We start from the raw sequence: 22,441 nt of genomic DNA, 5'->3' as shown, positions 1-22,441 counted from the left end.
TGGATATTGGCCTTTATATGGCTGTTGAAGTCCTTGAAGGTCACACCCTGTTGTCAAAAGTGGTACTATCAGTTTGAGCAATGGGAGGCAACACAAAGAGAACCAGAGTGGTAGGAATCTCTACTCTAGCGTGGCCCTAGGCTGCTGGATTCGTCATCTCGAGAGAGACTGAGAATTTGGTGAATGCTTCTGTGTCTTCTACCAGGAAGGACCGTGACTCCTTTGAACTGAAGATTGAAGGCATCTCCATCTCCGTGGGCTTGAAGCTGGGGTTCGATGGCACTGGGAGACCAACAGTCACCACCGTGGATTGCAACACCCACATTTCCAGTGTCGACATTAATATTTCTGGCAAATGGAAGTAGGTTGATTTTATCCATAGTGGGTTCTTCAAATAAATATCTACCCCTCACAATAGCATCATCCTTCTTCCCAAGGAAGATCTCAAGTACAGTTAAACATTGTTATTTAGAACATAGAGCATAGAATAAAAGGTAAAACACAGCCGACGTTAAGAAATATCCTGTTTTCTTTATTTTGAGTGTCAATCTATCCATTTTGAAATTAGAAGACAAAAGATTACTACTAGGTACAAGTAAATAATGAAAGATTATGATTATATATAACTAAATAATATACCATTATTAGTATTAGTATTAATATTATTATTAATTGGACAGGGTGATCCGACATAAAAAACATATAGCTCCTCCCTGGTACAGAGCTAAAGGGATCAGGTCTGGTGGCTCAGCTGTTAATTCTCTGCCTTACAAGGCAGAAGCTGACGGATCAAATCCCAGTAAGGACGTGGCTAGCTGATGAGGCCAGAGCAAGGCCGAAATGGGACCATCCTAGTCTCCCTTAATTTTAAAAATTTCAGCAAAGAACATGTGATACATTATATATATATATATATATGTCATATGTTTTTTTGCTGAATTTGAAAATTAAGGGAGACTAGGATGGCACCATTTCGGCCTTGTTCTGGCCTCATCAGCTAGCCATACCCACTGGGACTTGAACCTGCAACCTTTGCCTTGTAAGGCAGAGAATTATCCTCTAGGCTACAGTATCCAATCCTTTCATATATATGTTCTTTCTGTTGGATCACCCTGGTATATTGAAGGAATGTCACAGCTCCTTTTTTGCCTCTAGGCCCAACCCAGGGCCATTTCAAGGCAGTTAATTCATTCATAGCCAGAAAACTATGTTCTGTATGTATCACATGCTGAATTTTTAAAATGAAGGGAGACTAGGATAGCACTATTTCGGCCTTGTTCTGGCCTCATCAGTTAGCCATACCCTTACTGGGATTTGATCCGGCAGCTTTTATATATATCTGTCATTTCTTCCTAGTATGTAGTGTGGGGGTGGAGATTTGTTTTGAATGTAGCAAATAGATTGGGTGATTATGTTTCAGTGATCTGATTGGTTGGTGTAATCATAATTATTAGAAGGAATGACATGGAGATTTTTATGAAGTGTTTTGTTTAAGGCTGATTTCCAAATATAAAATTCTAAAATCATAATTATTAGAAGGATTGACATGCTGATTATTATGAAGTGTTTTTTTTTGTTTAAGGCTGGTTTCCAAATTTCTGGTAGGCGGGACGTGTCATCTCTTTTATTTATGCAAAGGGGTCTCCTCTCAATTTCTATAGCTTCTAGAGAAATTCTTCTATATAAATTCTCTGTTTTGTGGAGTAATTTAGTTTTTTCAAAGTCAATTTCGTGCCCTGTTTTTTTAATGTGCTGGACAAGGGAGGAGGTCTTTTCTTCTTTTTTGACTGCATTCACATGTTCTGCTATGCGTTGGCTCACTCTTCGGTTAGTTTGTCCAATGTATGTGGCTGCACATGTTTTGCAAGGGATTTCATAGATTCCTTGGTATTCCAATTGGATTTTATCTTTGGGGCTCCTTAGGATATTAGATATTTTTTGGTTAGTGCAAAATGAAGTTTTGATGTTATGTTTGTGCAGAATTTTACTAATTTTATCCGTGGTGCCTTTGATGTAAGGAAGGATGGTGGTGCCATTGTCCTGTTCTTGATCTTGTTTTTTGGGGGGGTGTCTCTTTTTTGATTAGGTTTGTTATTGTTTTCTCTTTGAATCCATTAGAAATTAATACATCTTTGAGTTTGTTCAATTCAGTTTTTAAGTGCTCATGGTCAGCTAAGCGTTTGGTTCTGGTGATGAGAGTTTTGGCCACTGAGGTGATTTGTGCGGGGTGGTGGTGTGAGTGTGCATTTAGATAACGGTTGGTATGGGTTTTCTTTTGGTAGATAGTATGTCCTAGGCTGCCATTGGGTTTTTTATAGACCAGTACATCTAGAAAGGGAAGTTGATCATTGATTTCTGTTTCCATAGTAAACTGTATTTTGGGGTGTAGGCTGTTGAGATGTGTGAGGAAATTGTCTAGTTTTTCTTTACCATGTGGCCAAATTACAAAAGTATCATCAACATATCTCAGCCAAAGTTTGGGTTTGTATTTGGCTTGCTCTAATGCATTATTTTCGAAATATTCCATATAGAGGTTGGCTATGACAGGTGATAGAGGTGATCCAATGGGGGCTCCCTCTATCTGTTTATATCTTTGTTCATTATAGATGAAGTATGTATTGGTCAGGCAGTGGTTGGTAAGGTCTAGGATATATTTGGGGGGTTTGTGTTTGTCCTGGATAGCTGTCAAGGCTTCTTTAATAGGTATTTGTGTGAACAGGGACACGACATCAAAACTTACAAGTAGGTCATCGGGTTGTAGGTTTTGTTTTTTAATTATTTGTATAAAGTGGAATGAATTTTGAACATATGAGGTAATAGTTTCTGTATATGGTTGAAGGTATTTGGCTAAAAATTTGGCAAGGTTTTGTAGAGGGGAGCCTATAGAACTGACTATTGGCCTGAGAGGTATTCCTTCCTTGTGTATTTTTGGAAGGCCATAGAGTTTTGGACATATGGAAGATTTTTCTCTGGGGATGATTTTTTGCTGGATTTCTTCGCTGATGGGAGAGGCCTTGATTTTAGATTTGGTGGTTTTTTCTAGGTAGGTGGTAGGATCTGTGCTTAGGAGTTTGTAGGCCGGGTTTTGTAGTAGAGTTGTCATTTTTTCTTTGTAGTCTGCTGTGTTCATCACTATTGTGGAGTTTCCTTTATCGGCTGGGAGGATTATTATTTCCTGGTTTTTCTTCAGATTGATAAGTGCATCTCTTTCTTCCTGTTGTATGTTGCTTTTAGGAGGTTTACTAGAGCAGAGAATATATATATATATATGTGTGTGTGTGTGTGTGTGTGTGTGTGTGTCAAATGTTTTTTTGACACATACAGAATATAGTTGTCGGCTATAAATAAATAAATAAATAAAAAATTAACTGCCTTGTAATGGTCCTGGGTTGGACCTAGAGGCAAAAAGGAGCTGTGACGTTCCTTCAATATACCAGGGTGATCCGACATAAAACACACACACACACACACACACACATATATATATATATATATATATATAAACACACACACACATAGTAAAATACATAATGAAGGATATAGAGGAGATACTCATAGTAAAATATATCTAAGAAAGAAGAGAAGAGAAGATACAGGAATAAAACATATCAATGAAAGAATAGAAGAAGAGATAGAGGAATAGAAGAAAGGTATAGGAGATATAGGAGAGCAATAGGACAGGGGACGGAAGGCACTCTAGTGCACTTGTACTCGCCCCTTACTGACCTCTTAGGAATCTGGATAGGTCAACCATAGATAATCTAAGGGTAAAGTGTTGGGGATGACACTATGGAGTCCGGTAATGAGTTCCACGCTTTGACAACTCGGTTACTGAAGTCCTATTTTTTACAATCAAGGTTGGAGCGGTAAATATTAAGTTTAAATTTGTTGTGTGCTCTTGTGTTGTTGTGCTTGAAGCTGAAGTAGTCGCCGACAGGCAGAACGTTGAAGCATATGATCTTGTGGGCAATACTTAGATCTTGTTTAAGGGGTCTTAGTTCTAAGCTTTCTAGACCCAGGATTGTAAGTCTAGTCTCATAGGGGATTCTGTTTTGAGTGGAGGAGTGAAGGGCTCTTCTGGTGAAGTATCTTTGGACATTTTCAAGGGTGTTAATGTCTGAGATGTGATATGGGTTCCAACAGATGAGCTGTATTCGAGGATGGGTCTGGCGAAAGTTCTGAGTCTTCCGAGAGGGGCGGCATACAAATCTAATAAATTATCATTATTATTATTATTATTATTATTATTATTATTATTATTATTATTATTATTACTATTATTTGTAAGCTCTGTAACCTTGTCCCTCTTATCTTTGAGGAAAGTTATGGGATGAAAGAAACTGTCTACCGAGGCAGGAGACGGACAGCCTAGAAGAGCAGCCTATTCTTTGATAGCATTTTATGACTTGAGAACAGGTGGAGGACACAACTGTTGGTCTCTTTGTTTCCTTGGTTGCCTTTCTTCGTTGCCTCTTTTGAATGGTCTGTAGACGTTGTTTATCTCTATGTGCCTGTGGATGGCTGGATTCCAGGAAGTCTGGCACTCAGACAAATCAAACATCAACGGGCACATAGAGATGAGCAGCATTTGCATAACATTCCAAAAGAGCTAATCAAAAAGCCAAAAAAGGAAGCAAAAAGATCCAAACATCTCATCCGCAACCCAAATGCAACAACTTCCAGCTTGTGTCACTCAGGTAGCATCTCTTATAAACAGTGTAAATAATGTTAACGATTAAGACAACAGAGGGATGGAGATGATTCTCTTGGGGAGATCCCAATGTAAGTTTTGTAAAAGCCCATTTCATGCATAACAAACACCACATTAAGCATAACCTTCAAATTATCTTCTCCAGGATGGATGTCTCTCATGATTCCATTGTTCTAGATATATCAGGTGCCTCTCAACTCTACAGGGTCTTCTATGTCAACAGAACCCCTTCAGATGTTTAAAAAGAAACAACCAAGGATGAGGAGGATTCTCTAGTCTCTTCTAAACTCTTGAAGGAGGCAAGGGGGCTTTTGAGGGTCAATTCACCAAGCTGTGGACCATGCACCTCACCTGTGGCCTTTCCTTTTGCAGGTGGCTGTATAAGCTGTTCGAAAACAAGGTTGAATCAGCTTTCAAGAATGTCATGGAACGCAAGGTAAAGATTCTGAGTCCACACCAATACCACGCTTGACCAATAGGAGAGGAGATTTGCAAGGACGAGAAAGCAGCCGAGCTATAAGTTTAATTTAATTTATTAAACTTATAAGCTGCCCAACTCCATTCTGGGCAGTGTGCAACAAGTAAAAACAGTTTTAAAACAATTTACACTGTTTTTACATTACTTTTCCCCTCTTAAGAATTGTCTTTTTGTTGTGCTTTTTTTCCCTTCCAGATTTGTGATATAGTCAGAAGTTCCATTAACTCCAAACTGCAGAGCCATCTTCAGTCTTTGCCAGGTAATAGCAAAACCCTCAGAGCATTGATGGACCTCAAAAGCTTTCTTGTTCCAGAAGGAAAAGACCATCATATAAGGAAACCATCATGCCTCATTTACGTCTTAATGTTTACTGGTCTACAGCTTCTACTCACTCTTTTATCATAGTACTGGAAACTTTATTATAGAAAATCAGATTTGGAATAATAATAATAATAATAACAACAACAACAACAACAACAACAACAATAATAATAATAATAATAATAATTTATTAGATAATGAGCCCAACTCCCAGTTCATAATTCATCATTGAAATAATAATATCCTACCAGAGATATCTGAGCGGACATCTGGAACTTAACACTGAAGCGTCACGTGGTTCAGCCTTAAATAACCCAAGGGCGTGGCCAATTGTTCCAGAGATCTATTCATGCAGGGACCCCCTCTTGCTTAGCCACTCATGCCTGCTAGCAACTCTGCATACCCTACCATCGATAAAAGGCTCCTCCATTTGCACCCCAGGAGGTGCAGAAGGTCCTGGTTGGGACAGAACAAGGCTGGGACAGAACAAATGGCATAGGGTCTCCTACTCTGGGCAGGGTCTGGACTTGAAGATCTCCAGCCCTAGGATTCTAAGATTGTGTGGTTGTCTGTCATCCTTGAGACTCTCCTTCAGAACAGAACAAATTCCTTGATGTCATCCCTATGTTATCTTTCCCCCCAGTTACCGCCAATATCGACCACACATCGGATATCGATTATTCTCTGGTTGGGCCACCGGTTGCGACAAATGATTGTATAGACCTGGACCTCAAGGTAAGCTTCAGCAGAAAGCTTGCAGGAGAATGGGCCTCCTAGATCAGTGTTTCCCAACCTTTTTTGAGCCGCGGCACATTATTCATATTTTCAAAATCCTGGGGAACACTGAAAGGGGGGGGCGGCGGGGGGGCAGGGCGGGGGGGGCGGGCTAAAGAAAAGTTTGGACAAAAAAACCCTCTCTCTTCCTCCCTTTCGCTCTATTTCTCCCTCTTTCTCTCTTTTCCTTCCTTCCTTTCTTTCTCTTCATCCCTCTTTCTTTCTTTCTTCCTCTCTCTTTTGCTCTCTTTCTCTCTCTTTCCTTCCCTTCCTCTATGTCTTTCTCTCTCCCTTGCTCTCTCTCTCTCTCTCTCTGTCTCTCTTGCTATCTCTTTCTTGCTTTTTTCTCTCTCTCTTGCTCTCTCTCTCTCTCTTTCACTGTCTTGCTATATGTCTCTTTCTTTCTCTTTGCCTCTCTTGCTATCTCTCTTTCTTTCTCTCTCTTTCTCTCTCTCTGTCTCTCTTGCTATGTCTCTCTTTCTTTCTCTTTCTCTTTCTCTCTCTCTCTGTGCCTCTCTTGCTAAGTCTCTCTTTTTCTCTTGCTATGTCTCTCTTTCTTTTTCTCTCTCTCTGCCTCTCTTGCTATGTCTCTCTTTCTCTCTCTCTTTCTCTATCTCTCTTTCTCTGCCTCTCTTTCTTGCTCTGTCTCTCTTTCTCTGCCTCTCTTGCTATGTCTCTCTTTCTCTCTCTCTCTGCCTCTCTTATATGTCTCTCTTTCTTTTTCTCTCTCTCTCAGCTGACTGCAAGCGAGAGCCCTGATGGCGGCAGCTGGACACCGTATATGCCAGGCCCGCAGCGCCAGCATGTACGACGTCCAGCAGCACGTCCAACCGCCACCGTCAGGGCTCCCGCTTGCAGTCAGCTGAGAGAGAGAGAGAGAGCGCTCCCTCTCGCCGCCGCCATCTCCCCGCGACTGCCTGCGGCCGCTGCGGCCCCACACCCCGCTCCCATCGCCAGTGCCCTCCCGCCGGGCCACAAAGGACACTTGCCGTCGACGCCAGAGAAGCTCCAGCTGGGCGGGGCGCTGCCGGTACTTCCGTCCTGGGGCTCCCGCTCGCAGCTGTCAACCGGCTCCTGCTCGATGCCGCGGTTTTCGGCGCTCTCCTGCTGGGCCCCAAAGAAGGAAGGCGGGAAAAAGGCGCGAAGAATTGAGCTCTCCTTCTTCCTGCCTTCCTTCTTTGGGGCCCAGCAGGAGAGCGCCGAAAACCGCGGCATCGAGCAGGAGCCGGTTGACAGCTGCGAGCGGGAGCCCCAGGACGGAAGTACCGGCAGCGCCTGGCCATGTCTCGCGGCACACTAGTGTGCCGCGGCACACCGGTTGGGAAACGCTGTCCTAGATGATAGGGTTGGCCTGTCATTTTTCCCTCCTTCCCTCCCACTTCTATGGGTCTCAGCCTCCTTTTACCAGTGGAGGATGCTGCCATTTTAGGAGTTGCCCTACAGTTCTTTGCTTCTCATATCAAAATGGGGAGAAACCATGAGGAGAAATGAGTGAGGGGTTGGACTAGATGACCTACAAGGTCCCTTCCAACTCTAATAATAATCTAATCTACTCTAACGTTCCCACTGCTATTACGAGAATTCTGCACTTTGCCTCTTAGAAAGCCAGTTGGATATCAGAGTCAAAGCACCAAGCTAGAAACTGGGAGGCTGGAAGTTCTAGTCCCACGCTAGGCATGAAAGCTGGTTGGTGACTTTGAGCCAATTGCCAGAAGACTGTGAGGTTATCATCTCCCAGTGATTGGCCCAAAGTCACCCAGCCAGCTTTCATGCCTAAGACGGGACTAGAACTCACCATCTCCTGGAAATTGTTTCACAGTCACCCAGCCAGGTTTTTTGACTAAGACGGGTCTAGAAGTCACTGTCTACCAGGAATTGTTTCCTAGCTAGCTTTTATGCCTAGGAAGTGTTCTGTCCAGCCAGATCAATTATCAGAAATAAAGACCCACGCACACGTTGTTTCCAAAAGTACCCACATTGGTAACACAATTTCTGCAATACAAGGGTTAATGCAAGGAATTTCATGCTGGCCTCATTCCTCTAATTAGCAGGAGATAAGGAAAGTCCGGGGATGTGAGCCAGCTAGAGTCATAAATCTCCGCTAATGATGTGTCTCTGGTTTTTAACTACACTCACAGTCCAGAGAGTTTAACCATTCATGCAATAGGCAAGAATTGAAGTCCGTGGAAGGAGAAGTCAACTCTCAGCACCGAGACACTTTTCTCCATGATGGGGAACATTGTTTGCCACACCACTCTACCAATCAGCCTGTCCTTATATACTGCCAAGGTGTGGCCAAATGTCCCATAGATATATTTAACGCCAAGAACACCTTCTAATGTGATATTCATGTCTCACTCTCATCCTTCTTATCCTTGCATCTAACAGGGGGTCCTGATCCTCAAAGTCCCCATTGTCCTCTGAGTCAGACAATGCCCTAATTGGGAGTTCTACAGTCTCTGGTGGTTTCCCAGTCTCCATCTTCCCTTCACTCTCAGACTCAGGTGACAAGAACACTGGCCTGCGATGTCAGTATTCATCCATCTCCTGATCCTCGAAATCCATGACAAGCTGAGCCAGATGTGGACCACTCACTACAGGCAGGACTAGAACTTACCATCTCCTGGTGATTGGTGAGCTTTTATTCCTCAAGCAGGACTAGAACTCACCAGATCCTAATCTTTGGCCAAAAGTCACCTAGGCAGCTTTCACACCTAAGACAGCAGGATTAGAACTCATCATCTCCTGATTTCTAGACTGGTGTCTTAATCAAACTGGCTTTCTAATCCTAATCTCTATGGGGAAGATATTCCACAAAGTTGGGGCACACTGCCCAAAAAATCCCATCTCTTGGTCCTCAACAGATGATTCCCTTGGATCAATGGGATCTTGCGACATGCCCAATCGGCTGGATTGATTCTTGTAAGCCGAGTCCCTGCATTCTTTTCTGGTCTTCCTAACTTCTTTCATGTCCTCCCACCAGGGTGAATTCTTCTCCAGCACCCATCGTTCTCCTGCTCCTTTCCCACCGCCTCCTGTGTCCTTTCCAGTGGATCAGGACCGCATGGTCCAATTTGGGATTTCCACTTACTTCTTCAACACGGCCGGCGACGTCTACTACAAAGCAGAAGCCCTGAACCTCTGGGTGTTGGATGAGATGGTGAGGCTGAGAAGATCCTTGAAGCTATTGCTGGCTGGAGAATTCCAGGAGTTGAAGTCCACAAGTAGCAATAGTAATAGCATTTAGACATATGCCACTGCCTAGTGCTTTTACAGCCCTCTCTAAGTGGTTTACAGAATCAGACTCTTGCCCCCAACAATCTGGGTCCTCATTTGACCCACCTCGGAAGGAGGGAAGGCTGAGGCAACCTTGAGCTGGTGGTGAGATTCGAACTGCTGATCTACATCTAACAGTTAGCTGAAGTAGCCTGCAGTGCTGCATTCTAACCACTGTGCCACCCTGGCTGTTAAGATAGATGGAAGGATGAATCGATGGATGGATATATAGATGGAGAGAATATATGATAGATAGATAGATAGATAGATAGATAGATAGATAGATAGATAGATAGATAGATAGATAGATAGATAGATAGATAGATAGATAGAATAGATGGGTGGGTGGGTGGTTATATAGATGTAGATGGATATATGATAGACAGACAGACAGACAGACAGACAGACAGACAGACAGACAGACAGACAGACAGACAGACAGACAGACAGACAGACAGCAATACCAATAGCACTTATAGACCATTTCCTAGTGCTTCCTCTTGCCCCCAGCAATCTGGGCCTTCATGTGACCCAACTCGGAAGGATGGAAGGCTGAGTCAACCTTGAGCCTAGTGACATTCGGGCTGCTGAACTACAGCTCAAGCTCACAGTTTGCTGAAATAGCCTGCAGTGCTGCACTCTAACCACTGTGCCACCCTGGCTCTTAAAGTCTTAAAGGTTGCCAGGTTTGGAGACCTCCGGGTCAAAGGGGCTAAAATTTTCTTTATCATTTTGGAAAGGTTGAGATCTTCTCTGCTTTCCCACCTGCTCACCTCCAACGTCTTTCCCATCCGCAGGTCCCTCCGGAAGTTAAAATCCGTCTGAACACGTCCTCCTTCCAGCCCTTCATCCCGCAGGTCAGAACCTCTCCACCTCACCCCCCACCCATGGCTTGGAAGAAAAGAGAAGTGGGGGGCGTGTTGCATGGGGAACAGCAACGTATAGGTGTGGAGAGTGTCTGGAAGCCCCCAAAGGACGAATTCCTCAAAGCAGAGAAGGTCCCTGGGATCAGGGTGCAGCAGGAGATCAGAATTGGATGGGGATCTGATAAGCGTTCTTTGGGGTCTCTTTTTTTTCAGCCCTGGGGTTCATTTCATTTCAGCCTTTATAATGATGCTGCCTCTTCCTCTACCTCCTCTTCCTCCACTTTACGAACCCCACTTCATTCCAGTAATGATGATGACCCCTAGCTGGGCCACAAAACGTCTGCAAGAAAACCAAGCATCACAGATCCCACAGTCCTCTCTTCCTCCTCCTCCTCCTCCTCCTCCTCCTCCTCCTCCTCCTCCTCCTCCTCCTCTTTTTACTCCCTGTAAAACTCACTCCAATCTATCACTGATTGTGTCTCCTAGTTTGGTAATGAATTCTCTGCAAGTACACAACCAAGCTCAGACCACCAAAGACCCCACAGTTGTCATCTTCTTCTCCTCCTCCTCTTCCTCCTCTTCCTTCTCTTCCTCCCCTCCCCCCCTCCTCCTTCTTCTTCCTCCTCTTCTTTCTCCTCCTCCTCCTCTTCTTCTTCCACTTTCTCCTCTTCCTCTTCCTTTTCTTCCTTCTCCTCTTCTTTCTCTGCTTCTTCTTTTTCCTATTCCTCCTCCTCTTCTTTGTCCTCCTCCTCTTCTTCTTCTTCCTCCTCCTCTTTCTCTTCTTCTTCTTCCTCTTCCTCTTCCTTTTCTTCTTCCTTTTCTTCTTCTTTTTCCTATTCCTCCGCCTGTTCTTCCTCCTCCTCTTCCTCTTGCTCCTCCTTTTCTTCTCCCTCCTCCTCCTCCTCCTCCTCCTATTCTTCCTCCTCCTCCTCCTCCTCCTCCTCAACAGCCATCTCTGGTCTTCAGGAGATGGCAATCTTTTGGGGAGAACTTTGGATCATTAACGGGGAGTTTGAACTCTGGGCTAGCTGTGTGGCCTCCATGCCTTGACCTGGGTCAGCACATCTGGTCTTCAAGCAGAGAAGAGGCCCACCCTTGGAAATGTGACTTTCTCCTTACCATCCTCAGCTGAAGAAGTTCTACCCCAACTTGCCAATGAAACTGAGGGTCTCCCCTTCTTCAGCCCCGTCTCTGAGCATCACCCCTGAAACCCTCTTGATGACCCCTTCGGTCGACATCCAGGCCTTCGCGATTCTCCCAAATTCTTCCCTGGCACCACTTTTTCTGATCGGAGTGGTAAGTACACTCTCTGTGTTATGGTCCACAATGGACAATCCAGATGTTTTGCAGTCTTTTCCAGATAATCCCTGACTTACAAGGGACTGAATGAAGTTATAACAGCACTGAGAAAAGGGAGTGTTGTGGCTCACACGTCCTGTGCAATTAGTCATGGACCCAGAGGATGCAGAAACAGTGGAGGTGTGGTACAAGTGTTCTGTGTTCCTGGCACTTGAGACTGACAGCAAAGAGAACGTGGTGTCAGAGGCTGAAGAACAACCAGGGCCTTCTGCTTCCTGAGATGAATGACTCAGGAGAAGAAGAGGAGCCTCTTCTTTTTTTCCAAAAAAAAAGTGTACTGATCTTCGGTCAAGGGTATACGATAGTTGCGCTCCCCTGCTAGAACCTCCAAACAAGCTCGAGGAGCCTCTTCTTGATGCTAGGGTTCACAGGGCCTCTAGGAGGCATGAATGGTTAATCAGGAGGAGGTTTACTCGTGAGTAGCACTGCTGACGACTGGGCCATGCCTTCAGATTATTTAAGAGTGAATCATGCCATGGTTTGGTGCAGAGAATAACAGTTCATTCTAGGATTTAGCTTATAGCTCTTGTTTTTTGGCTTGGGATTTAAAGAAACATATCCCTGGCTTTCTGAGGAGATCCAGGCTTCCAGCCAACTTCTGTATGACTCCGCTTCTGAATCTCGTTTCAACTTGGTAATTATTGTCATGATTATCTCTTTCTGGGGAAGCTAGCCAGCTGATAAAACTTTTGCTGCAAATATTTCTTGTCACATAGTAGTTAATCCGGTGGTGTGCCTCTGATTTCTGGGGGCTTGGATCTGGGACAGAACAGGGAGTAATGCCCTTTTTCCACACAACTGTTACAGTGTCCCCAATTGGTCACATGATCAGAATTCAGACGTTTGGCAACTGACTGGTATTTATGACCGTTGCAGTGTCCCAGGGTCAAGTGATGTCCTTTTGCAAGCTACAGACAAACAAAGTACAGAAATACAGAAGGATTTTAACAGACCTGAACAATGGGCGCTATCTAACAAAATGAAATTCAAGGGTGAAAAAAGTCAGGTTCTATATTTAGGCAAGAAAAACAAAATGCACAGGTACAGGACATGTGGTACCTTCCTCAACAGTAGTAATTGTGAGAGGGATCTTGGAGTCCTAGTGGACAACCATTTAAAGGTGAGCCAGCCGTGTGCAGCAGCTGCCAAAAAAGCCAACACAGTTCTCGGCTGCATCAACAGAGGGAGAGAATCAAGATAACGTGAAGGGTTAATACCACTTTATAATGTCTTGGTAAGGCCACACTTGGAATACTGCAGTCAGTTTTGGTCACCACAAGTAAAATGGATCGTATGACAATCTGCTTAATGATTGGCATGATTCAATGACCGTAATGCTGGACTTCTGCATTTTTCAGAGTATAAAGATGCACCTTAGTTTTTGGGGTGGTAAATAGGGGGAAGATCTACCTACCAGGTATCTATCAGGCTAGCATCCTTAGTCTGATCAGCTTCAGCACATTATTTTATCCCCTGATTAGGGCTGCAAAAAATATTCTCCACAGGGAGTAGCAATGAAACCAAGCCTGCAAAGGCTTAGGGCTGGAAAAAAACGTTTTCAGAGTAGCAATCCCAGAGTAGCAATTCTGCAAGCTGGAAAGATTGTTAGCACCTTGTTAGGGCTGAAAAAAACGTTTTTCAGAGGGAGTAGCAATGAAAGCAAGCCTGCAAGCTGGGAATATTGTTAGCATGTTGTTAGGGTTGGAAAAAAACATTTTTTGGAGGGAGTAGCAATGAAAACAAGCCTGCAAGGGGAAGATCTTTAGCACCTAGTTAGGGCCAGGGGGAAAAAAGCTTTACAAAAAAGCTACATTCAGAGTATAAGATGCACCCAAATCTTCAGCCTCTTTTAATGTTAAAGTTCTGCTTTTTCCTTATTTCAGACCAGCTCAGTTTCTGCAAATGTTGATGTCAATTCTACCAGGATCTTTGGAAAACTGAAGCTTGGCAGGTGAGTCACAGCAGACAGGACCTAACACTGAGTCAGTTGCAGAAATCCAGGTAGTCCTCGACTTACGGCATTTGTTTAGTGACGGTCTGAAGTTACAACAGCATTGGAAGAAGTGATTTAGAACCATTAACAAAGTCAAGGGGGAAACCAAATTCGCTTAATAACCCTGCCATTAATTTAGCTGGCCAGTTAATTTTCAGCCTGGGGAAGGGCCATTTCGTCCTCCAAATGCTTTAGGGAATCTTCCCTGAAGCCCCAGAGGCAAAAAAAAATCACCCAACAGACAAAACAGAAGTTCATAAAAACACACTTCCGTTTTGCTCGTTGTGCTGTTTTTTGCACTCCGGAGGACTCACGGAATCCCAGCGCCTGGTCAGGTCCCACAGAGTTCACCTTCTCCAGATCCCACCAACTAAACAATGTTGTTTGGTGGGTCCTAGGGGAAGAGCCTTCTCTGTGGGGGCCCCGGCCCTCTGGAATCAACTCCTCCCAGAGATTTGCACTACCCCCACCCTCCCTGACTTCTGTAACAACTTGAAAATGCACCTATGTTGGCATTTTCGAAAAACGGCACAATGGGCAAACCGGAAGTCTGTTTTTATGAACTTCCGGTTTGCTCGTTTGGGTGTTTTTTCCACAGTTTATTTTATTTTTTTATTTTAATTGGATTTGTATGCCGCCCCTGTCTGTGGACTCGGGTCGGCTCACAACATTCCAATAAAAAGATACAATATAAAACATTCCTAAGCCAATTAATAGAATAATCATTTTTAAAAATATGTCTTAAACACCAGTCATTTAAAAACGAACAAACACATCCATACTGTCACATTCAATACATTGACTGTGCAGAGGCTTTGGGTCTACTGACCCCAGGCCTGCCAACATAGGTGCATTTTCAAGTTGTTACGGAAGTCAGGGAGGATGGGGGTACTGCAAATCTCTGGGAGGAATTGATTCCAGAGGGCATGGGCCCCCACAGAGAAGGCTCTTCCCCAGGACCCACCAAACAATATTGTTTAGTTGGTGGGATCTGGAGAAGGTGAACTCTGTGGGACCTGACCAGGCGCTGGGATTCGTGCGACAGAAGGCAGTCATAAAAACATAGAAACATAGAAGATTACCAGTGGAAAAAGACCTCCTGGTCCATCTAGTCTGCCCTTCTACTATTTCCTGTATTTTATCTTAGGATGGATCTATGTTTATCCCAGGCATGTTTAAATTCAGTGACTGGGGATTGATCAACCACGTCTGCTGGAAGTTTGTTCCAAGCATCTATGACTCTTTCAGAAAAATTATATTTTCTCATGTTACTTCTAATCTTTCTCCCAACTAACCTCAGATTGTGCCCCCTTGTTCTTGGGTTCACTTTCCTATTACAAACACTTCCCTCCTGAACCTTATTTAACCCTTTAACATATTTAAATATTTCGATCCTGTCCCCCCTTTTCCTTCTGTCCTCCAGACTCTACAGATTGAGTTCATTAAGTCTTTCCTGATACGTTTTATGCTTAAGACCTTCCACCATTCTTGTAGCCCGTCTTTCGACCCGTTCAATTTTGCCAATATCTTTAAATATGTTAACAGGGCAGGGCAGGCCTGACATTTAGGCTAAATCTTTCTCTTGAGTGATGGATTTCAACACTTTTCTCTTTCTGTCCCTTCTGCAGGTTGAAGTTCTTCTTAAAGCACTCAGATGTTGGGATCTTCTCGGTAAGACAGAAGGGGTCCCCCCCCCCAACATGTCACATCCCGCCCTCCTTCCCAGTTTCCTTGGCATCCCAGCAGGGGCGGATCCCTCCTACCACCACTACCAGTACATTGTGAGCACAGCATCAGGTGTCTTGCGTGCTCGTGCGCACATCCCAGTGTGGTTTTGCTTCTGTGCATGTGCAGGAAGCAAAGTATTGCGAGGGGACACACACACAAGATTTCTGCGATTTGTTTGCTTCCGCATATGAGAGCTGCAATTTCAGAAGCTAGCCAGCCCAACCAGCAAACCAGTCAAGCCAGCCCACCAACCCAACCAGCCAGTCACAGACCAGTAGATAAGAAGTTGAAGTCTTCAATGAAACGCAGCAGCAGCAGCAGGAAGTCTTGCAAAAATATATTTACTTCTTATTTACACTACTACTGTATACTATCTTTACTATATATATACATCACACTAGTATCTCACTACAACCAGGGTTGGGCAGCAGGCAGGATGGGGTGGAACACAGTTCCACCAGCGGAAATGAAGCTGTGTGCCCAGCTCCAGCTGACCATCACCCCCTTCCATCCTTCTCCTCCTCCTCGGAAAGTGGCAAGGAGACCAGCACTGGCAGGAGTTGCCCATTTCCTCCCCCTCTTTTCTCAACAGCTGATTGACACATGTTTGCCTAGCTACCCAGCCTGAGGCAGGGGGGCGACTCAGGAAGGATAGTGTGGGAAACGTGATGAACTTTCAAGCCACTCCTACCCGGTCACATGACCATCAAGCCACATCCACAAAATAAGCCACACCCACAGTGTGGCAGCAAACCTTTTGGCTGCCCATTACTGACTACAACTATCTTAGTTACAATAACTCACAGGAACAAACAGATCAATACAGCAACTTCAGAGCACACTTCATACAGAGCATGATCAGAGAGAAAGAGCGAACAGCAAGGCAAGAAGCAGAGAGCTCTCACATATTTAAATACTTATCGCCTAATTGCTAGGTTGCTGCAGGCTTAATCGCCTCAGAATGACTCAGCATTCTCTATGTAGGGCTTCCTTCTGCATTGAGATATCACCCCAGGATATTCTTAATCCTGACGCCAAGCCTGCACGGAAGCAAATAATTGCTGAAATCGCACACGTGTGCATATCGCCTCATAGGATTTTTGCTCCCTGTACATGCACAGAAGTAAAACCAAGCAGGGATGTGGGCTTATGCAAGATATGTATGGTATGCTTGTGTTGTATGTTTTAAAATAATGGGTATTTAGATATTTTTGAAATATTAGATTTGTTCATTCTACACTGTTTTACTATTGTTGTGAGCCGCCCCGAGTCTGCGGAGAGGGGCGGCATACAAATGTAATAAATAATAATAATAATAATAATAATAATAATAATAATAATAATATCTGACATTGCAATCCCAGGAGACAGCAGAATTGAGGAGAAGCAGCTAGAGAAATTAGTGAAATACAAAGATCTAAAAATCGAGCTGCAACGACTCTGGCGTAAGCCAGTGAAAGTGGTCCCAGTGGTACTTGGCACGCTGGGCACAGGGCCAAAGGATCTCAGTGGACATTTGAAAACCATCGGAATTGACAAAATCTCCACCTGTCAATTGCAAAAGGCCCCTTTACTGGGATCGGCACACATAATTCGCCGCTACATCACGCAGTGCTAGGTGCTTGGGAAGCGCCTGACTGGTGATGAAATATGAAATCCAGCATAGTGATCTTGTTTGCTGTGTTGTACTGACATAATAATAATAATAATAATAATAATAATAATAATAATAATAATACCCGAAGCTGCATGCACAGCTCAACTTTTGCTACTGATGTGGCGTCCTTATCTGTTCTGGTAGGAACCCACTACTGGGTCCCAGCCAGAAGACTGGTTCCCATTGGGTTCATCCTGTCTTCTGCTCTTGGAGTTAGGTCCTTCTCTTCAGGACTTTCCCCAAAGATTTGAGGATGGACCGAAAAGTTATCTCAGCCCTTCCGGTGGGGTCCAGGCTATGGGTGGGAAACCGGGTCAGAAAGATGGTGCTTTTGGGTCTGCAAGCCAAGGCAGGGGTTGGCCCTACAGATCTAAGACCTGCCATTGAAGGAGGAGAATCAAATCAAGTTCATAGGGCTTCCTGATTCTGGATTTCTCTTCCCACCCACAGGTACAATTGCTGGAATCCCTCATCAACTTCCTTACAGCCAGCATCCTCATTCCACAAATGAACGGTAAGGACATTGGAAAGTCAGCACCTTATTTCAGAATTCAGAGAAGGGCAGCAAAGAGAGTAGTTGCCAAAGTACCTGAATTGCATAAGAACCTAAGAAGAGCCCTGCTGAATGGGGCCAAAGCCCATTGAGTCCAGCATTCTGTGTCCCACAGTGGCCCCCCAATTGTCCATGAGGATCTTGAGTAGAAAGAGAAGGCAAAACCCTCCCTTTCTTTTTCTTCCTTTCCTTGCTTCCTTCTTTCCTTCCTTCCTTCCAGACCCATTCTAGAATACAGCTCATCTGCTTGGAACCCATACCACATTTCTGACATTAATACCCTCGAAAATGTCCAGAGATACTTCACCAGAAGAGCCCTTCACTCCTCTACCCGAAACAGAATACTAGACTTACAATCTTGGGTCTAGAAAGCTTAGAACTAAGACGCCTCAAACATGACCTAAGTATTGCCCACAAGACCATATGCTGCAACGTCCTGCCTGTCAGCGACTACTTCAGCTTCAACCACAACAACACAAGAGCCCACAACAGATACAAACTTAATATTAACCACTCCAAACTTGACTGTAAAAAATACGACTTTAGTAATCGAGTAGTCGAAGCATGGAATTCACTACCGGACCCTGTAGTATCATCCCCTAACCCCCAACACTTTACCCTTAGACTATCCACGGTTGACCTCACCAAGTTCCTAAGAGGTCAGTAAGGGGCATGCATAAGTGCACTAGGGTGCCTACCGTCCCGTCCTATTGTCTCCCCTATATCTCCTATATCTTCTCTTCTATCCCTATATCTTTCCCTGCTATTCTCTCATAGTTATATTTCACTCCTTTATTTTCTCCTCCATTCCCCCTTTAATACATTCTACCTGATTATATCCTCTATAACCCTCATTGTGTATTATTGTGTATTGGACAAAACAAATCAATAAAATAAAATATAAATAAATAAAATTGGAACAGATGTCCATGTGCTGCCTCTATGTTGGTTGAGACAGGCAGGGTTCCCTTGGGTCCCATTTGTTGGGGGTTAAGGGAAAGGGAGGGTCCTGCCTTCTCTTTCTGCTCAAGATCGCCAGGGAAAATTGCAGGGGGCACTGTGGGACACAGAATGCTGGACTCAATGGGCCTTGGCCTGATTCAGCATGGCTCCTCTTAGGCTCCTATGGGTGATAATCTCATGTATTATCTTACCTGCATGTTTTACTGAAAGAGTAGTAGATCCTCGGAACAAACTTCCAGCAGATGTGGTTGGTAAATCCACAGTAACTGAATTTAAACATGCCTGGGATAAACATAGATCCACCCTAAGATAAAATACAGAAAATAGTATAAGGGCAGACTAGATGGACCATGAGGTCTTTTTCTGCCGTCAGACTTCTATGTTTCTATACTGTGTCCAGTTCTGGAGAACTCACCTACAATAAGATACGGATAAAATTCAACGGGTCCAAAGACCGGCTACAAGAATGGTGGAAGGTCTTAAGCATAAAACGTGTCAGGAAAGACTTAATGAACTCCATCTGTAGAGGCTGGAGGACAGAAGGGAAAGGGGGGATGTGATCAAACATTTAAATAGGTTAAAGGGTTAAATAAGGTCCAGGAGGGAAGTGTTTTTAATAGGAAAGTGAACCCAAGAACAAGGGGGCACAATCTGAGGTTAGTTGGGGGAAAGATCAGAAGCAACGTGAGAAAATATTATTTCACTGTGTGAAAGAGTGGTAGATCCTTGGAACAAACTTCCAGCAGACGTGGTAGATAAATCCACAGTAACTGAATTGAAACATGCCTGGGATAAACATATATCCATCCTAAGATAAAATGCAGAAAATAGTATAAGGGCAGACTGGATGGACCATGAGGTCTTTTTCTGCCGTCAGTCTTCTATGTTTCTATGTTTCTATGTTTTGACGTCTTCTCTCTTCCAGCCCGTCTGGCTGAAGGGATTCCCCTCCCTCTCCTGGATCACCTGGAGCTCTCCAACCCAGTTCTTCAGGCTCACCAGGTGGGTAACACAGGTGGGACAGTTCATTGGGGAATTGACTTTTCTCCTAGAGCAGGGGCTCCCCAAATGGATGCTCAGGAACAGTTGTGACTCTACTCCCTGTGTACAATTTTTTTCTGGTGCACATTCTGAAATCTAGCAAGCCCTAGAGATTACAAATAGAGTCATGGAGATCAACATTTGCATCCTCGTAGCACAGAGAGAGACAGGGGAGAGGGAGAGGGAGGGAGAGAGAGAGAGAAAGAAAGAAAGAAAGGAAAGAAAGAAAGAAAGAAAGAAAGAAAGAGAGAGAGAGAGTGGGAGAGAGAGAGAAAGAATGAGAGAAAGAGAGAAAAGAGAGAAACAGAGAGAGTGAAAGAGAATGGGAGAGAAAGATAGAAAATAAAAGAGAGACAGAGGGAAAGACACAGAGAGAGAGTGGGAGAGAGAAAGATAGAATGACAGAGAGGGAGAAGAGGCAGAGTGAAGGAGAGAAAAATAGAGACAGAGTGGGAGAGAGAAAGAGAAATAAAGAGACAGAGGGAGAGAGTGGCAGAAAGAGAAAGATGGAGGGAGGGAGACAGAGAAAGAGAGAGGAGTAACCTTTCCCTTCTATCTCTCTGCAGGGTTTTCTGGTCTTTGCATCAGACTTGCGCTATAACTAGGGAAGGTGCAGAGGAGAAAAAGAAGAAAAGAGGAGGGAATGGAAGAATATTATCCCCACTTCTGGTACCACTGGAGTTCGGTTTGAAGTTCTGCAGAAAATTCTCCAGGAACAGCCATTTTAACATGGAATTCTCCCACCCCCACCCCACTCACCCCCAAAAGCAAACAAACCCGCCAGACCATTTCCACAATCTCTTGACGCTTGTAATCCCAGGCATCTCAGGGGCATCAGTTCGGAAAGAGGACTCCAATGGCCATTTGAGCATTTTAACTTCTATACCACTTCACAGTGCTTTTCCAGCCCTCTCTAAGCGGTTTACAGAATCAGCCTCTTGCCCCCAACAACAATCTGGGTCCTCATTTGACCCACCTCGGAAGGAGGGAAGGAAGGAAGGAAGGAAGGAAAGAAAGAAGGAAGGAAGGAAGGAAGGAAGAAAGAAAGAAAGAAAGAAAAGAAAGAAAGAAAGAAAGAAAGAAAGAATAGCAATAATACTTAGACTTCTATACCACTTCCTCGTGCTTTTCCAGCCCTCTCTAAGTGGTTTACAGAACTAGCATATTGCCCCCAACAATCTGGGTCCCCTTTTGACCCACCTGGGAAGGAAGGAAGGCTAGGTCAACCTGGAGCCAGTGATGAGATTTGAACCGCTAGCAGTTGGCTGAAGGAGCCTGCAGGGCTGCACTCTAACCACTGCTCCACCCCGGCTCAATTTTCTTTCTTTCAATATGGCAAGAATGTTCCTTTCTTCCTTTGCCACTTTGGCTCCTGCAGCCAAAGGTTCGAGAATTCCCCAGTTGCAAGCAAAACGGGCTCCTTGGAGGAATCCTTGGAGGCCTCTGCTCTGCTCTCCCTGGGAAATAACCTGGGATCAGGCCGGAGACAGCAGTGTTGTTTCAGGGTCAGTAGTTTTGGGGGGGTCTTTGGGGGGGGGCTCTCTGAGCTTGGCTGTTTCCTTCCAGACATCTTATTATAAAAATGTGGTTCTACACCACATTCTAGCACTGATGATGTTATCTACATGTCTAAATATCTAAATGTCTACAAAGAAACTAACAAGCTCAGAGAGCACCAAGGAGCCCACAGTCCTCCCTCCCTCCCTCAACTCTTCCTCCTCCTCCTCTCTGCAAACCCCACTCCCTTCTAACACTGATGATGTTACCAATTTGGGTCATGTAGTGTCTGCAAAAAATAACCATACATGGAGAGACCAAGGACCTATAGTTCTCCTCCTCCTCCTCCTCATCATTGCAAATTCCACTCCCTTCTAGTACTGATGGTATTACCTATCTGGGTCATGAAATGTTTGCAAGGAAACAACCAAGTTCAGCACCAAGGACCCTCCCTCCCTCCCTCTCCTCTTCCTCTTTGTCGTCCTCCTCCTCCTCTTCTTCATTGCAAACTCCACTCCCTTCCAGCGCTGATGATGTTACGTAGTTTGGGTCATCATGACCCGTCTGCAAGAAAGCCCCCAAGTTCAGACAGCATGAAAGACCCTTCAGTTCATCCCTGAGTTTTCTTTTAAGTATTAGATTTGTTCGTTGTACACTGTTTTATTGTTGTTGCGAGCCACCCCGAGTCTGAGGCGAGGGGCGGCATACAAATCTAATAAATAATAAATCTAATAAATAATAAATATTCTTGTCTCTTGGAGTTAACATTTATGTTTGTCCCATGCTTTCAGCCACTTGCACCTTGGAAGAGCTCAAAATAATAATAAAATCGACCAAAGACAAATACTGGACAACTAGTGTTTGACATCCTAGTTGAGGAAGATGTGGATAAGTGTAGGGGTGTGTTTGTGTGTACACCCACATGTGAGAAAGAGTGAATATTCATTGTTACCAGCAAAGGTCTCCAAGCCTTCCAAAGAACCAGTTGTGGCTCTTTTGAGTGTGAGTGTTGGCTGTGGCTGTTGACCTGGTCTGGGAGTTTGGGAGTGAATGATCACAAGTCGAACATGGGGGTGCATGGACTAGCATTGCTTGTGGCTTTTGTTAACAAAAGTAACCAAAGTAAGTGTGCAAAGAAAAAAGGGTTCCTTTCCTAACAATAAAAACATTCTAAACAAGGGGGCACCTAATGCACCATCACATGTGTGCAGAAAAAAAGAGAAG

At 44.3% G+C, this 22,441-nt stretch overlaps 1 protein-coding gene across 2 annotated transcripts in view; it reads left to right on the top strand.

Annotated features, from left to right (window-relative positions):
• The window catches only part of LOC139165543 (bactericidal permeability-increasing protein-like), a 33,544-nt gene extending 11,584 nt beyond the window's left edge, over positions 1-21,960 (top strand). For both annotated transcript variants that reach the window (XM_070748727.1, XM_070748728.1), the window contains 12 exons: positions 206-361; positions 5,084-5,147; positions 5,385-5,448; positions 6,154-6,245; positions 9,268-9,444; positions 10,358-10,417; positions 11,555-11,722; positions 13,669-13,736; positions 15,407-15,449; positions 17,614-17,677; positions 19,605-19,681; positions 20,287-21,960. In XM_070748727.1, the coding sequence (XP_070604828.1) occupies positions 206-361; positions 5,084-5,147; positions 5,385-5,448; positions 6,154-6,245; positions 9,268-9,444; positions 10,358-10,417; positions 11,555-11,722; positions 13,669-13,736; positions 15,407-15,449; positions 17,614-17,677; positions 19,605-19,681; positions 20,287-20,325 (1,072 nt within the window). In that variant the 3' untranslated portion in view covers positions 20,326-21,960. The remainder of the gene's footprint in view (positions 1-205; positions 362-5,083; positions 5,148-5,384; positions 5,449-6,153; positions 6,246-9,267; positions 9,445-10,357; positions 10,418-11,554; positions 11,723-13,668; positions 13,737-15,406; positions 15,450-17,613; positions 17,678-19,604; positions 19,682-20,286) is intronic.
• Positions 21,961-22,441: the final 481 nt, after the last annotated feature.

This window comes from Erythrolamprus reginae, chromosome 3 (genome assembly GCF_031021105.1).
Source record: "Erythrolamprus reginae isolate rEryReg1 chromosome 3, rEryReg1.hap1, whole genome shotgun sequence".
NCBI lineage: Eukaryota > Metazoa > Chordata > Lepidosauria > Squamata > Dipsadidae > Erythrolamprus > Erythrolamprus reginae.
Note: the sequence above shows the minus strand (reverse complement) of the source record. Positions and strands in the feature narration are given on the sequence as shown.